General features: G+C 29.7%; 1 protein-coding gene across 1 annotated transcript in view; it reads right to left on the bottom strand.

Annotated features, from left to right (window-relative positions):
* The window catches only part of LOC129971749 (uncharacterized), a 41,593-nt gene that overhangs the window by 8,426 nt on the left and 14,693 nt on the right, over window positions 1–18,474 (bottom strand). Inside the window, exons 4-11 of the mRNA XM_056085725.1 lie at window positions 17,145–17,449; window positions 15,108–15,229; window positions 13,587–13,842; window positions 11,172–11,362; window positions 7,882–8,057; window positions 5,494–5,774; window positions 3,009–3,130; window positions 454–560 (exon numbers count right to left, since the gene is read on the bottom strand). Of these exons, the coding sequence (XP_055941700.1) occupies window positions 454–560; window positions 3,009–3,130; window positions 5,494–5,774; window positions 7,882–8,057; window positions 11,172–11,362; window positions 13,587–13,842; window positions 15,108–15,229; window positions 17,145–17,449 (1,560 nt within the window). The remainder of the gene's footprint in view (window positions 1–453; window positions 561–3,008; window positions 3,131–5,493; window positions 5,775–7,881; window positions 8,058–11,171; window positions 11,363–13,586; window positions 13,843–15,107; window positions 15,230–17,144; window positions 17,450–18,474) is intronic.

Here is an 18,474-nt window from a genome sequence, read left to right as displayed (position 1 = left end):
TAAGGGAATTTATTTTAGAATGAATTTATAATATATATACTTCATTCAATTTCCTCAAAAAAAAATATTTAAAAAACACGTAAAACTGAAAAAAAAGACTCTAATTTAATAAAATATGTTATCAAAGTGAACTACTTTTTATTTTTTAACTTTATATATCAGCATATTTTTATTTCATTTTATTTATATGTAACTTTATATTTTGAGGATAAAATGCTATTTGAAAATTAAATATTATATCTTTTAATTATTTACCGATTTAAAAATCTACTAACATTTTGCCTAAATAGCTAAGTTTAAATCAAAACCTTAACTGTTGTAAACAGCTATCATTCTTTTCCGAAATTTGTACAAAGTGAACATGTCGTTAATTTGAACATTTTCTAAATAAGTAACATTTATAGGTAATTTTTAGGTCTTCTAGAATTTCTAGAACATTTTCTAGGTAATTACCATGATTAGAATTTCCCAATAATCTTTTCCAAGTCCTAAGTCTTTAGCTGTTGACATTGTGAATCTTCGCTGTTCAAGCCATCTTTCTCCATTTTCTGCAACGAACCCTGAAAGAATAAAAATCGTTTTCTTTAGGGCATGCAAATTTTGAATTTCAAGCCTAAATAAAAATACATGATTCTTTGTGTAAAAAAAATATTTTTTTCCCTATAATGTAATAACATGTAGAAAAGATTTAAAAATAAAAATAACTCTATCACTGATTTATAGAAAACTTTCTATGCTTGGTCCCCAATATCTACTCTAAAATAAATAATGTTACAAATCAGGATTATTGCTTCCCAGCATGGTGAGTTCAATAACTGAAAAGACCGTTTTACGATCGGTGTTCCATCAGTGATTTCAGAGCTTGGCGACCATTTGGTGGGGTGGCGACTATTTGGCGACGAATTTGGTGCCAAAATAGATATTACTGGAAACTTCGATAATTTTAGTGATCCAGCCAATAGGAACTGAGATACGCTCAGAACCTTCTCTGCCCACCTCCCGGAAAATATAAAAGACTAGCACTCTCAAGCTGCAATGAACCAGAATTGAAATTGGATTCGTGAAACGAGTCGTTGAGAGGATAGTCCGACGAAGAAGCAGCGGTGTGGGGAGCCCAAGCTATTGTTGAACTGAACTGTGTGTCGAACCTTGGTGTTTATTGAGGAAGCAGCATCGAGTCCTGTGAGGAGTAACCAGTCGAGTAGTAGTGTGTCGATAGCTGGATACAGCTAAAGCGAGGAGACTATGAAGAATTATAGCCGTTTGGAGAGACCGTAGAGTGAAACTATGAATTCTGTCTGGCCGCTTTGTGTGCTGTAGCTGTTATTACTACAGATTACGACTTGTGGGCTACTGTTGGTTATAGTGTACTTCTGTGTGCTGCCATGTCTTCATCCCGGCTATATATATTTGTCATCTGTGTACTCGTGTCCGTTCTGTTAATAAACGTCGCCGCTGTTTTCTACTAAAGGATTGTTTATTTCTGCATGGACCATCAAATCAAAAAGAACCCAGACGGAAGAAGTAGAAAATCCGTAACAATATGGTCCACAATATCTACTCTATTCCCAATATCTACTCTAAAATAAATATGGTCCCTAATATCTACTCTAAAGGCAAAAACCATTAAGAAGATTTTATGTTAGATGAATTTCAAGAAAACATTATCAATTTCTTTAAACCTCACGAAATGGCAATAAACAGCAGCATATTATTCGAAAATATTTATCGAATTAATCTCTAATAATGAAATAATCGTTTGAAAACATCAACAATTTGAAATGTTTTTATTGAGAATCTCCGATACCCCACAGAAACTAATTCTAATTCTAATTAAAACTTCAAAAATCACTTCGAGGTTCATATTCACATCCTCCAAAGTATATATTTGCTAAATTTGATAGCCGTAAGTCAAACAATGATCTAGTCTGCTGAATCCCACACACACATAATCATTTTTATTATTAGTTAAAATTGCATCATATTAGAAATTCGCAAATAATTTTGCAAACATATTAAAATTATAATATTTGTTCTCAATAATTTTTGCAGAATTCAAAAATAATTTATTGTGCATCATTTAAAGCGAACTTATTTAAATACGAGATTAGATCAAGAAAAATAAGATATTTTTATAAGCATTAGAATATAAACTGCAACATTTTAATATTTAAAATTTTATTAAACAAGTTATACTAACCTGTTGTTTTGAAGAAGTGTAAGGACAATTTCCTTACGAGTTTTGTAATTTTGAATCACGGATAGATTTTGAGGAATGACATCTGAATCCCTCTGTTCATCTAGAAGGAAGTGAAACTTGTCTTCTAGTCACAATCCTAACTTTTTCTGGCATTATCTTTACGTCACTTCTCATCAATCCGGTGTAGGTCGTTCTCATAAATATTTTCTATAGAACAACCCATGTTAACTATCTGCTGCAAATTGTTCGCGAATTGTCATTACAAATTAACCAGTCTTTACACATCAATGAATTATTATGGTTGTTGTTTCTAATGGGACTTCTCACAGACTTTAGAAGTCAGTGATTTTAAGCCAAAGCTACATCTCTTATTTTTCAATAGCGCCATCTGGGGCCAAGAGTACGACTTAGCTACATACACGTCACAACCCTTTTTACGAGGCTGACTTCATTCATTCATTTCATTCACAGATCGTATTTTAGACCTGAATCAGAGAACGATCACCCCTCATCCAGTAACCCATGTGGTATTACTCTCGATATGGAGGACTTTGTGACCACGACAGATTTATACTCGCGCCAGCCACCACACACACCAGGCGTCATCGACAGGCGGGGTTCGAACCAACCCAAGAGACGCGAACCCAACTCCCTACCAACCAGGTTATCCCGGCCTTATTATTATAGTAGATTCGTTAAATTTGATACATTATAAGAATGCGTTTTACATAAGAGAATACTTAGAAACTTTTCGAATGCCTCAGATTGTAAGAAGTGAATAATTCTTTGAAGCTATTTGTTTACTCACCAATATCCCCCAAATGGCTGAAGAGATCAGGCGCTCTGTCCAGAGATCCCGGATGACTCAAAACCTCTTTAGCTACCTTGTACTCATTCAGAACTACAGTGTACTTAGGGCCAAGATAAACACTATAAGACAATAATTGAATAATTTGAATATATTTACTGAAAGTTTCGAGCACATGGTTGGTTCAAAAATCTATACATTAACAATCAGGAGGAATAAACCACATAAAATTGATTGCAGTCATGTAGATTCAGGAAGATACTTTAATATAAAGGATTAAAACAGGTAAGAAAAAATAATAAAATAATTAGATTATAAAAGTCATTTTCAAAAAATTGTTAGAAATTCCGGTCATTATGTTTCCCGCTGGTGTGGTGTGGTGTGGAGAGGGGGGTGCCAGTTCAGGTGTCGTCCTCGTCATCTGACCACGGTTCAAAATTATGAGGTCCGTCCCTAAATAGCCCTAGTGTTGCTTTACAACGGGACGTTAATATAACTAAACTAAACCGGTCATTATGTAGTTACACATCTACTAGAACTGCGACAAGCTACAGGATAAGCCTTACTTCTCTCAACTTACTGACTATCCGATTGATTGCGTTATTCCTATTACCTGGCTACCTTTAATGTTAACCGATTAGATCAGTAAACTAATCGGTAGCAGTTTTGCGAAAATAAATAACGTCCGGGAATAAGAATTAACATCCCTGTTGTAAATAATGCCTCCTGAAATGTTAATAACTCCAGGAGTATGAATGTATGGTATTTTTCGGTTAGCCAAGAGCAAGCTCAAAGTCGCCATATAATTTAGAAATGTGCCAAAAACATCACCAAGATCAACGCCAACTTCCGTACAAGCCTAAATCTACAATTTTTTGACGACTTGTTTTGATTAAGGTCTAAATTATTTGGCGACTTTTCTATGCGTCTGCCAACCAAAAAGTGTCAAAGTAGAGAAAAAAAAAGTTTTTTTTCCCTCTACTTTATCTCATTTGGCTTTAAAAAAGGATATATTGTTTCATTTCCATTGTTTCTACTTTGATAGCATTCAGGATTCTATATCCCATAGGAAACCCATCACTATACTACTACCAACCAGTTTATATGCAGTTACCAACTCCTGTTTATCAATTAGAACTGTGTTTAAATGCGATTTTTTTTTTTTACTAACTGTTAACACTATAATGTTATAAAAGAAATTAAAGTGGGTTTAAAAACATTGATCATAGTTGAATAGTCCAACTTTGGGGGGGGGGGGAAGTTCAGCAAACTTTTCGCCAGTTATTATCCAGCTGTTTCCCATGTATTTAACGCAGCTAATTGCAACTCCGACATTTCATCGCTAACCACTTGCCCATTATATTTCTAATATCTGTATCGAGATTTAAATTAAACTGTTAAATTGGTTGATAATACTATTTCGATAATCATCTTCTAATAATTGAAAGCCTATTAGGCAATTAGTCGGCTAGCTAGATAAAAATAGAGAAGTGATGTTCTATATCATCTTCAACTTCCATTCATGTATCTGTAAGGAATTTTATAACCTAAAGACAGGATAATTTTAGATATAATATGATTTAAATTAATCATCTTTTTTAAATAGCAAATTTAGAAACATTGTAATTTTAGCATCTAAAATCAAGCACCTTCAAAATATCGAAATTAAATTTTTCCAAACGTAATTTATTTGTTTAATAAAATGAAATATCATTTCAAAGCCTTTTTTTTTCCAATCTTAAAATATATCTATTAAAAATAGCGAATGTTTTCTCCCCTAGATCCTCTCCCAATCTTACACACATGCAAGAAAACATTTTCAGATGAAGCGGAAAAAATACCAAAATATTAATTGGTAATAATTTTATTTCTTTTGTCAAAATAAAAGATTTAAAAAAACCCATGACTCCCATGACAAAAAACTCTTGTGTGTGTGTGTGTGTGTGTGTGTGTGTGTGTGTGTGTGTGTGTGTGTGTGTGTGTGTGTGTGTGTGTGTGTGTGTGTGTGTGTGTGTGTGTGTGTGTGTGTGTGTGTGTGTGTGTGTGTGTGTGTGTGTGTGTGTGAGAGAGAGAGAGAGAGAGAGAGGGAGGGAGAGAGAATTTGGCTTTCGTTCAGAGGCCAGATGTCCCATCTTGATCTTCCAAATTCAGCTCAGATATGCTTAGGAAGGCTGTAATGTGCACTTCAGAGTGCTTTTTATTTAATTTTAATTGATTAAAAATAATCTGGATTTTGATGCTTTTTCGTAAAACGAAAATCTTTCTTTTATCTATGGTTATTCAATAACATGCATCTTTAATTGATCGAAATAATTCATATTCATAACAATGCACATTAAGAGATCTGCATCAGTGTTGAATACTAAAAAGTGACAAACTTCATGATTGAATTTTAGATATTTACCAGAATTTCGAGATTGAATTTTTTTGATAATAATAATGATATACTTCCAATATGAAGACGGAAAAATCATCTTTGACTTACCTGATAATATTTCCATATTTATTTCTCAAATTCCATAACGTCTTGTGAGGTTCGTTTCCTAAAAATGGCAAATATCCCACGAATGGCAATCCAACAGGACCAGGAGGCCTCTTTTGCCATAATTTATACCATCGTAAAATACTCCGGAGTAGTGTGAAAAAAGCATATATGCTAATAATAAGCGTAAAGCTGCTTATTATAAGAGTCGCATTGTTAAAATTAAAATAGGCATTATTTTTCTCTAACTCCATAATTTTTATCGTTGTTGCATACAGGAGAATTTAACAGCTGCTATTCATCATAGATTCTATAGAGAATAGACTTTCTACACTATAAAGGAGTTATCACAAAAAGAATTATAAAGAACTGATTAAAAGCTTAGAATGGTTATCAGTGATTCTATTTTTATTGATGCTTTAGTGTTATCTTTGGTTGATCAAGATTTTATCCTAATTGTTTAAAAATCCATTTAATTGTCTTATCTGGTATTTGATACACGTTTTAGTGACCATGGATTATGGAGTATGATGATACAGATTTCATTTTTCGATGAAATTTTACAGAAGAAAAGCAAGATATATTCCAACAGCCAGTTCAAAATGCATTTATTGTGTTTTTAATAATAAGAGATTTTTTTTTTTAATTTTTTTCCCAGTTGAAGGGCTTTTTAAGACAACAATTGATTTAGATTTTTATTTGTTGGGACATAATAAATCATTTTATTATATTATATCTAATATATAATTATACCTAATATATAATTATTATCAAAAAATTCAATATCGAAATTATGCTAAATATCTACATCTCAATCCTCAACTTGGTTATTTTATGATATCTTCACTTCTTCTTGCGTACAGCCGACCACCCCGCCACCACTGAACGTAGCCGTATGATATCTTCACTGTGGGTTATATGAAGGTGAGTTACTTCAAAGATGAACAAACTAAATTGATTAAAAAATGATTTTTAAAATCATCAACTTTATAATTTATATTCTTAATTTTAGATTTCATGATTTTATTTCTGCTAATTAATATTAAATAAACCTTTGTAATAACCCATGAATTCTATAAACAGATAAATTTGGTTCAAACAGTAGCATATATATATATATATATATATATATATATATATATATGCTTTAGAATATGTGTATGAAATTATTTTCTGCGTAGTTGTTATTCATTTTGTAAACATTCAAACAGACATATACATGGGAGAGAATGCTTGTCATAAACTTAGACATTTGAACAGCTCTTCTAGTTTACTATTCTTTATTTAGATGTTTAATATATGAACTGAACATAGCAAAATAATATAGTAATTTCATAAAAAATTTTATAAAATGATAAATAAAATAATATGAATCTAATAATTTCAGTTTCTTTAAAAAAATTTCTTGAAATTTAAAAAAACTATGAAATAAATGTGAAAGCAAAATTTCTTTTCCAACATCCATGGTTACATGTTTATGAAGTATAAGATATATACACAAATAAATACTTCATTACAAAATAATACAGAAATTTTATTTTAAAAAATATGCAAATTTGTGTAATTATAACGTATTTATCTCTTTTTAATTAAATTTACAAAAATTTTATTGATTACAGAAAAAAAGACAGATTTGCAATTTCAAAATAATACAATAAATATTAAATTTGTGCCTACATTTTCAGATATTCACTAAAACACTTATCCTAGTTTCAGATCATATATTATTTCAGCAAATAATACAAATATAAAATAATACAGATATATTAGATTCATGCTGTGAATTTACTAATAAATCAAAGGCAAATTGTTGAATAAAGAAATAAACGACAATTAGGTCAATAAATGAGGCTCTGCAAATTTATTTATAGAGCCTTATTTAAAGATTATTTATTGTTTCTTCTTTTTAATCAAATAAAAAAATATAAAATATTATTATTATTTTTTTTTACTTAAATTTGTAAATGGAAAAGACAAAAGAAAGGATATAAAAGCGATAAATAAAAGGGACTAGTGATAATTCATAAGTGATAATTAAAATTATTCTTTATGTTTGTATCAGCTTTATTGATTTCTAAAATGCTGAGCTTGCAAGTCAAAAGAAAGCGATCAAAAAGAGAATAAATCATTGGATATCCATAAAGAAATATAAAAAATAAATGAAGCACTTCCATTAATAAGTAATGGCTTAAATGACTCAAAAAATTTTGGTTTAGATTTATTGGTCTATAAATGAGAGAGAGTTTGAACAAGACAAAGATAAGAATCCATTAACATATGTCGTTATTATTTTTAAACGAACTCTTAGATATTAAAAAATATATATAAAACTAAATATAAATTCTGTCCATAGGAACTGGTTGAAATAATTTTTAAAAAATTGACTCAGATTTTTCTCTTTTTAAAACATAATTCTTGTGGAGCTAAACGAGCTACGAGTCCATTTATAATGTTAAATTCAGGCTTGACTCTAGGTGGAGTAGAGATTTCGAAGTTCTTTAATGTTTCTGAAAAATAGAACAATATTTCCATCCATGCTATAGTCTCTCCAGGACAATTTCTTCTTCCTGAAATAAAAATTTGTAAAAAAAAAAAAAAAAAAAAAAAAAAAAAACTATAGCACAATTTTTATAATAAAAATTTTATTTCAAAAACGATTTTGGAAATTTACTTTCTTTAAAACGTTTTTAGAAATTTACTTTCTTTCTTAGAAAAGGATAAAAAGGCTTTAGAATTTTAAAAAAAATTTACAGAAACTATAAAAGCTTGAGGCGTTGACATAAATACTTAAAGTAAACCAAGAATTTAAATGTGTTTAATCTTTTATTAATGTTTAAATCCTCTATTACTTTTAATATTTTTTGTGATTTAATTTCCGTACAATATTGTTCTCAACTCCTCATTTTTTTTTTTTTTTTTGAACTCTTCGTTATTTTTGCTTCGATCTTTAGAATTTCAATTTTAATAAAATCATATTTTATTATACTAATAAAATTCTGCCTGATTAAAAAATTTAAAATATTTTTATGATTATCCGCTTTTTAGCTTTAAATGTGTAAGTCCTTATATTTGAGCCCAATAGTTAATTTCTAAATTTTTCAGAAATCGGAAAATATTTTTTTTAAGAAAAAGCTTAAGTTACATGAATAATTAGATTTTTTTATGATTCAAATTACTAAATATACAGTTATTTTATGGAAATCAGAAATTTCAATCAGTTTTCTTTATATTAAAATCTTATTAAATCCTTGAAAAATCTTTCCAATACTATTATCTACAACCAAAAAAATAAATAAGTGCCAAAATGGTATCTCTATATCCAATTATCTAATCTGCAAATTATTTTGAACGATGTTTCGCATCATGCAATCTATTGAAAAATAGAAGGTTTTGTAGGTAAATTTCGAATGTTTTAAGAATTTTTTTTTATTCGTAAATGTCTATAACTTATGTCTATGTGTATGTCTTAGATCTTTGGAATTTTTATTTTAAAAATGCTCATTTTAATACATAATAAAATTTTGCTTGATTAAATAATTTATAATATTTCTATGATTTTTCGCTTTTTAACCTTATTCTTGGTACTTTAGCCCGATAGACAATTTTTAAATTTTCAGAAATTGGATTGTATTAAAATAAAGGCTTAAGTGACTTGAATAATAAGATTTATCTTATTATTCGAATTACTAAATGTACAGTTGCTTGATAAGAAAGGTGAAATTCCAATAAATTTTTAATTAAAACCTTGTTGAAACCTTGAAAAATTCTCCCAAAGTTATTATCTACTACAAAATAAATAAATAAGTGCCAAAATATTATCTCTATATCCAATTGTCTAATCTGTAGATTGTTTTGAACGATGTTTTGTGATACGATAAATTAAAAATAGAAATTTTTTTTTTTTTAATGATAAGGGAATTTCAAATGTTTTAAGAATTTTTTTATTCGTAAACAGCTGCAATTTTTGCTTCGATCTTTGGAATATCAATTTAAAAAATACACATTTTATTATACTATTAAAATTCTGTTAAAAATACTATTAAAATTTTTTTAAAATTATAATATTTCTATGATTTTTCGATTTTTAGCCTTATTCTTTATAATATAGCCAATAGTCAATTTCTAAACCTTCAAAAATTGGAATATATTTTTTAAAAAAAATTCAGTGACATAGATGATTTGATTTTTTTTTATTATTTGATTCATTAAATATACAGTTTGATTAAAAAAAAAGACCGAAATTTAATCAATTTTCAAATAAAATCTTATTCTCCCAAAGTTATTATTTACTGCCAAATCTATACTTTTATAAAGTTCAATGTGTGTGTGTGCGTTGGCGCTCTACAGGCCAGACCGTTTGAACTACAGCTACCAAATTTGGTACATGTATACCTTGGAGGTCGGGAATGTGCCCCTGGGGTCCCTTTCTTTTGAATTTTTAATTAGAATTTAAATTATTAATTAAAAATTAATTTTCCCGCCAAAAAATATTTTTATTTTTCCCACCGCCAAATGAGTAAGGCTTCAGATTTTTTTTCCCAACAGTAATGAGGCTAGGCTTAAGATTTTTCGGTCGATTATTTCAAACGATTCTGTTTATTTTCTTAATGTTTGATGCATTTAAAATTAAACGTTGTTAATTAATCGATCTTTCAGATTTATTCTGAAGTAGTTTTGAATTAAAATAAAACAGAATAAAGGAAATTAAAAATTTCTAATCTGCATAGCGTTACCCCAACTGGCGTAGAAAAACTCACGCATTTGCATTACCGTAACTAGCGTTGAAAATTCACGCATGCGTATTGTGTTCTGATTGTTGCCATGACAACCATTATCAATGATTTAAATTATTTTTAGTTAGTTGCATGCTTTTGTAATTAAATTGTATTTATGTTAATTATATATTTTTTGTAAACGATATAGTTTTAAGTACATCGTTTTTTAAGTAGTTTTTTTTTAACCTGTTTTCAACAGATTATTTTAAACGACGATTAAACTTAGTGTTTGATGCATTTAAAATTAAACATTGTTAACTGATTGATCTGGTCATGATGAATCTGACAACATTTTGTTGACCAATTCTTGAGATATTGCATAAATTAAGAAAGATATTCTTTAGTGCCCTTAAAGTTTTCAGTGATTGTTTTCAGTAATCATATTACAAAAAAATACTTTGTTTCAGTAAAAAATATTATTATATTAATTGCAGATTAATCCTTTCCACTTTAATTTAAAGTATAAATTCTACGGGAGCTAACAGAAAATTAGAGAGATACATATTACGTTATGACTGAAGACGTTTATAATATTATAAGTGAATTATATGACTATCAAAATTTGAAGTTTTAAAATATTTTGATGAAGAAACTATTAAAGTAGGAATTGCGTAAAATATTTAATTATTAAAATTTTAACGAACATTAAGATTGGTGAACCGGCTGGTCGCCAAAGGCGGCTAGTAAATAAATAAGTGCCAAAAGGGTACCTCTATATCGAATTACCTAATCTATGTTCAACGATGTTTCGAATCACGCAGTCAATTAAAAAATAGAAAGTTTTGTAATGATAGGGAAATTTCGAATTTTTTCAGAATTTTTTTATTTATAAATGGCTGTAAAATATATTATAAAAATAAATGCAATGCAACTGATTTTTTTTTCACTTTAAACAGATATACTTACCGATTGAAAATGGAGCATAACTTGGTGAATTTTTAGCGAGCTTGGTGCCCCCATCCGTTAAAAAGCGTTCTGGTCGAAATTGTTCTGGTTCATCCCAATAAGCTGGGTCGTGGTGCAATGCCCATAGGTTAGCAATTATTTCCGATCCTTTGGGTATTACATATCCATCGATATGGATATCTTGATTTGTTCTGAACAGGAAAGAAATAAAAATCTGATTATTTATCTTTTAATTTTTTAATTTCTGGAACACATAGATAAAGTATTATAAAAATTGAAGAAAAAAATAGTCCATCAAATGTCATTAATTAATTCCCGCTACCAAATCCATCTGATAGCTTCTCCTATGCAATGGAATCCTTCTCATCTAATATCCAAACTTTTTCTTCAGACAAAGAGCGCTCTCTCCTACTACGAAAAAAGTCTCGTTATATTAGAAGGTATATTAAAATGCACGACCTAAATCTGAAGAGGTTGTTTTACAGGTAAGCAGAAATAAAGTACAAATGGTGCAAAATGAAATTCTCTGTGTCCTGGCAAATACACGAGGTAAAGAAGAAATAAGAATAAAGAAGAAAATGTCATTAATAATGACCTGAAAATACGAAATATGTCAGAATAAATGCCATTAATAAAATACGAAAATACTTCCAGAAACCTGCAGGGATAAAGAATAATTCTTTTTCACCTAATCAGCCGTCATGCTTTCTTTAACCACAAAGGAAAACATACATACCGATATGAGAATACAAAATGGCATTTAAAACAGCCTAATTTGGAATAGTCTGAACAAAAGTTTCCTAAGGGGATTACACACAGATTCAGCATTAAAAAAAAACTTATTTAACCTAAAAATTTTCAGAACAATTTCTATATTTTTACAAGGTGCCATTTTTAACACTCTGGTTGAGGTAAAGTGCATTGATATTAGCTCTTACACAGATATCTAAGTTACTGGTAACTATTATTAATGGAATGAGAATTTTCAGTGGTGTCAATTGACCTTAAATTTTGTTTAATTTTCCAGACTTTTATAAAATTCTTTTTTTCAACACGTCGGTGAGAAATAATATGTTTATACTGGAATTCATGTGAATACGTAAGTCAAATACATATGTCAATAAGTGAATACATAAGTAACTGCTATTAATCGAATATGTTATGCGATTATTTCGTCTTAATGATTTGATATTAGCTATGCAAGAACTGCATAATTTACTCGGCAGCTGTATAAAAAAATGTTTTAGCTTATTTGAGTGTGTCTCTATATCGCCTTATTTTTTCAATTATATAAGCATTACCATATAAAAATTAAAACTCAAAAAGTAACGCATTTCTCTAGTTAATAGCTTGTAGTTTAAGTTCGGTTATCAAAGCAAATGTCTTTTTATAATCACATGCAATATTTACAAAAAAAAAAAAAAAAAAAGGAAATACTAACATAATCAACCTTAATGTTCAAAATTCGTTTCTAGACTAATTCACCAATTTAATATTCCAATAGACATCTTCATAAATTTCAACCAACTTATGAACTAGCAAACTTATTTTTCGTTAATATATTCATTAGAATATTCTGTTTATTCAGGATTGCTGAATAAGAATTTTGTATATTTATGAAAATGTTGTTGTTGTTTCTTATGGCACTTGCCATGGACAAGCCCACTGTTTGAAGACAGCCGATTTAAGCCTAAGGGGGTCCAAGACTACGCCTTGACTACTCACGCATCACTCTTTTTCTTGCACAACCCCTTTTTACAGGGGGGCCCATTCACACACCTCACAGACAGAACACAGAAGTAGGAGAACAAGCATGCCCAAACCGGGACTCGAACCCGGGACGCCCAGATCACGGGGTAGACGCGCTACCCCTATGCCAGGACGCCGGCCTTTTTTGAAATTAATTCTGATTTAGTAAACTTATGGCATGCTAATGAAAAATTATAAAAATTCTCAAGTACTTCGACCAAATCAAGTACTTGAAAAAACGTGATACCGAGTTATTATCGTCAACACATTTGATTTGCTACTGGTGACACCTAATCGAATAAATTCCTTGCTAATGAAATTTTCATCATTACCAAGAACACAAATGGGTCAAATATTTATGTCTCTTTTTCTTAATAATGGTGAAAATTTTGAGATACTTACTGACTCAAATATAGAATATAACAAAGTTTCGTAATTATCAAAATTTTGATTTCGATTATTTGGTGAATCTTTTCTTCTAGATCTTATTCAAAAAGAAACATTCATTTTCAGTAACATTACTTTTATATTAGAGGTTACTTGTATGTCAGAGTTATGTTATAGAGACAGAAGGCTGTAATCTTCTTCAAATTTGTACATTTATATTAGTAACAGATAACACAATTAAAATGTTACAAACTATTTTTAATAAATGGATTGACATACTTCCTCGTTGTACTGAGGGGCACATTGCTGGCATATCTTTGTGCTTCCATTAACACTGCGAATGTGTAGGGTACCTTGTGTCTTTCATCATATCTTGTTCTTCCATCTTTACCAATGGTTTCCATGAGCTCTGCGTGCACCTTCTCTTGGATGTCTTTGTGTTCGCACATGAGTCTAAATAGCCAGCCCAAGGAGCTGAAGATGGTGTCACTGGCGCCAAGAAATAAAATAGCCAAGTTGCCCTTCAGCATTCTTTCTAAGATGAAAATATAAATATAAAGATATGTATCAACACACAGATGAAACATAAAGAAAACATGAACTAAATTGGGGAACAAAATAGGAATTTGAAAGATATAGATATCACACGTATCAAATATACGAAAAGATGCAACAATATATAAAAAAATAATAACTTAACATTATAAACACAACCTTCTTTATATTTGGCCATCTTCAAAAGCAGCTTTTAGAAAATAGCAGAAATAGTAAATCGGACAATTCTAAGATAATAAAGTATTAACAAAGAAAACTTTACTTCCTGCTTTTTATATCAAAGCTTATCCAATTAATTAGGTTTTTATTATTCTCTGTGCTACCACAAATTGTTTTGCTTTTTATACCACATCTATTTGTATCTGTTGCATTTTTTAGTAGTATAGCGATCAAGAGGGGAGATATAGGCGTACAGGCTCCTGGGGGCAATCTTAGGGGGCACCATGATTTCTCATAAAAGAGCGAAAAACGAATGTTATGCTCTGGTTTTGATAAATCACTGATGGTAATTAGAAGGTGAAATATTATGTCCTGGCCAGGTTGTCACTTATACTGGCTATGCCACATCCATTTGTGCCAATCCCACCGGTGAGAATCACCTGTACATGGATGTCTGGCTGGCTTGTAAGCAAATATAATCTTGCTCCTCTGGCAGGTATGAAGTCGAAATCCCTGTTAAGTCAAAAATTACCTCACTTTTTTGGGAACTGAGAAGCATCGGTCATTAAACAAATTCTTTAACCTAGAAAAAAGACATATGGACTAAAATCAAGAAATTAATCTATTTATGGAAGTGTAGTATTCGATGTTATAACAGGTAATTTGATACCGAGAGAGATCTAAAACAACGTCTTATGGCAATAGGATTTTAAATGTCAATAATGATGAGCTGCGAGTTTGAGATAATGTGCTCTTCTCTTGCTGCATAGGATCATTTGTTTTTGGTAGATTTTTATTTGGTTCCAGAACTTTTTGATTATAAAAATAATTGGATGAATAAACAAATTTTACACTCTATAACCATATTCAAAGTTTCATATAGACCTCAAATTTGAAGTACCACCATAATTTCTTTACATTTTACAATGCTCTATTTTATTCGAACAAATACTTTTACTATTTAACTAGTACAATTACCAATATTTATCTAAAAAGTTTTTCACAATGTTAATATTCCATTTCGTACATTTTAATATAAAATATTTTTATCTTTACTTTTGAAAACTGGATGATGCTAAATCATACCTGAAAAATAATGATTTTTACTCTTAGTTTCTGCCAACTCAGAAAGCTTATCCAAATAAGAATTGATGAAATCTCTAGCATCTTTTAGCACTGGAGACGTTTTATGACGATTGATTTCTTCCCTGAAAACAAAATTTTCTAAATATGTACTGTTATTTGAAAAAAAATTAATTGATTATTAATAATTATTATTTTTTTAATAATAATGCTAGGAAGACAAAACATAACAAAAAGAAAGTGTGAACGTATTATTTTGGTTCCTATTAATTATTCTATGCTGCATTCTTTTATCATACGAGCAATATTTACGATACAAATCATTTCACTATCATATGAAGCATTCTCAATATGTACTTCAATTTATTAACTGTTTCTGACAAATAATGGGTTAATATAGAGATTAAGATGCATCTTACCGAAATGAAAACACAAGAAATAATATCAGACGATTTGGGCACCCATACATAGCATGTGCAACAATGACTGCAAATATGCTGCACAGCGTCTTTTGTAAAATTGGCCACTAAATGCATGTTGCCATTGTGACAAGGGAAACCATACAAAATTATTATTAATAAAATTTTAAGCGAATTTTAGTATTTGCTAACTCATAGTTCTATGCAATTTCCCTTGGTCATTTGAGAAACATGGTATAGAAGTAGTTCTCTTTTAAACTAAATACAGAACAATATTTCGCAGTTTCCGATGGCCCTTGTTATTATTTGTATGCAATTATCCAAATCCTCTAAGATTACTCTCGTGTTTTCATTCCATCAAGATATTTCTTAACTCTTTCTTAATATGTCATTTGTTTGCAATAGTGAACTGAAGCTAATTATAAAGAATTGTTCACTCAGTAGTAAGATGGAGTACAGTATGGATGCTATTCATGTGGCAGATGGCACACGGGGCATATTATACTATAAAAACATATCCAAAGCAAACTTCAACCCTCCTTCTATATTCAGTTCAAAATTTGCCTTCCTATTGTTATCATTACAACCATTTGCCATTGTAGGAACTATTTTGGACTATACATGTATGTGATACCATTAATGCTCGAAAGCCATTAATGTGTAGATTACCTAGCTAATCTACAGATTCAATGATTTGCCCTTTTAAAGTGCGGGATCAAAAGCTTTCCACAATTTAACTAGCTAATATGCACATTAGCGGCTCCAGTATCATTAAAGTTCAAAAGTTATTTTCTCTCATGTATCACAAATAGGTGTGCTTATCGCAAAAACCAATTGCTATACATTTCAAAGTGACATCAATTTTTGCATTGTACGAATAATCAAGCATAATTTTATCACATGTTTCTCAAATTCATTTCCTTAACTGTAATAATATGTTAAACCATTTATTCTTTGTATTATAGTTTTTCAATTGATTGATTCTATCAACTAATGTGTTTATTTTTATGCTTTATTAACTAGAATTTTTAAGTATCAAAAAATAAATAAGCAACATTTTATTTAAGCGTGCAAAAACGTTGCTGTTGCTCCATCAAAGATCTTATTTTCACTTTAATAAGTGACTAGTAAGTAGTGTTCATATAATCTAGGTAATTCGTAGATTACCTATGCGATTTGAGAAGTGAAACAATTTTCTGCACTTTAACAGATTATCTAGGTAATTCGTAGATTATCTATGTAATTTGAGAATTGAAACAATTTTCTTCGCTTTAACAGATTATCTAGGTAATTCGTAGAATACCTATGTAATTTGAGAATTGAAACAATTTTCTGCGCTTTAACAGATTATCTAGGTAATTCGTAGATTACCTATGTAATTTGAGAATTGAAACAATTTTCTGCGCTTTAACAGATTACCTTAGTTAATGTGCAGATTATCCAGCTAATCTGCAAATTAACTGATTTCTGCATTTTATCAGTCATTTATATTGTGTATACATGTATAATCCAAAATACAATCCTATTTGGATTATCCATATCCAATATATAATCCTGTTTCGATTATGCATGTTTGTATTTGGATTATACATGTATAATCGAAAATGAAAGCACAGATTACCTAATGAATGATGAAAACTGCCTGATAACCTTCATAGCTTTGTCGTATCCAGCAATTTTGAAAACCTCGCAAACGTTTCTCAATCCTGGCACTACAGATGTCGGGTTGGATGGGCCCATATAGGTGAATGCGACGTCAGAATAATCAATCGAGAGCTGGACTATATCTACCTCGTCTTTGGTCAGACGCCGGCCAATCAAGAGAGAGATGATGTTCGAAGTAACAGAAGAAGCGAGAATATGAGATATGTCAGCAGGTTTCCCTTTTAAATCTTGAATGTTCTTAATAAAATTGGTTGTTTCCTCCTGGAATAAAAATGAGAATAACACCATAATTGATTAAATTGAGTTTTCCTTATTCATGAAGAACAAAATCTATCTGATTTTTTAAAAATAATAACGTTGAGACCTAATATTTATGATAGTAGTCTTTTTTTCAGAATCAAATTAAAAGAAAGGCTATTTTAAAACGCTAATTAAATACATCAATTTTTTTAAAAATTTTTTTAAACAACCTTAATAAAATTGGTTGATCTTTCCAAAATAATTAGGAATATTATTCGTGTACAAATGGAAAAATATGACGATTCTTTAACAGCAATTAGGGATCCAAACTTTTGGTAAAATGAACTACTTGTTAAAAAGTTTAAGATTATAAATCATTATTTAAGGACCAAAAAAAATTGGAAAATATACTTTAATTAGTGTACCAAAATAAAGAAAATAATACTGTAATATCCCCCTTGAGTTTAAATGAACTTCTAACGCCACCTGGTTCGACGTAGACGTTAAGAAAGAATTCCCTTCTCTAGATATTGTGCGTGTAAAGATGTTTTTTTTTTTTTTTTTTTTTTTTTTTTGTATTTCTAATAAATATTTCTCTGATGTAATGTATCCAATGCTGTGAATCCCAAAATAAAAAGGTTTTAATTAACCTAGATGAGATTATCTTCATCCAAATGCTCAAAATGCATTTCATTCAACCATGCCACGTTACAATATTTTTATCAAAACTGTAAAAGTCTGATGAGCTGATAGAAAGACGGTGATTTATTAGAAATCTTTAGTCAAAATTACAATATTCAATAGTTTCTATTGAACAGATTTCCATTTAATAAAGCTTTTTATTTAACGAAATTTTTACCGAACTTTATGTCTTTTACATGTTATTCACTCTTCATACTACGAATTATAATTTCTATTTAATGAAAAAAAATTATCATTTTTTCCAATTTTTCAGAGTTATTATAACTTTTCTGTAGATTAAAAAAAAATTATTGAATTTATTGCAGTGATCTTTCTCACTCTTTCTCTACTATAGAAAGTTTAGA

The sequence above is a fragment of the Argiope bruennichi genome, chromosome 6, assembly GCF_947563725.1.
Source record: "Argiope bruennichi chromosome 6, qqArgBrue1.1, whole genome shotgun sequence".
Lineage (NCBI taxonomy): Eukaryota > Metazoa > Arthropoda > Arachnida > Araneae > Araneidae > Argiope > Argiope bruennichi.
Note: the sequence above shows the minus strand (reverse complement) of the source record. Positions and strands in the feature narration are given on the sequence as shown.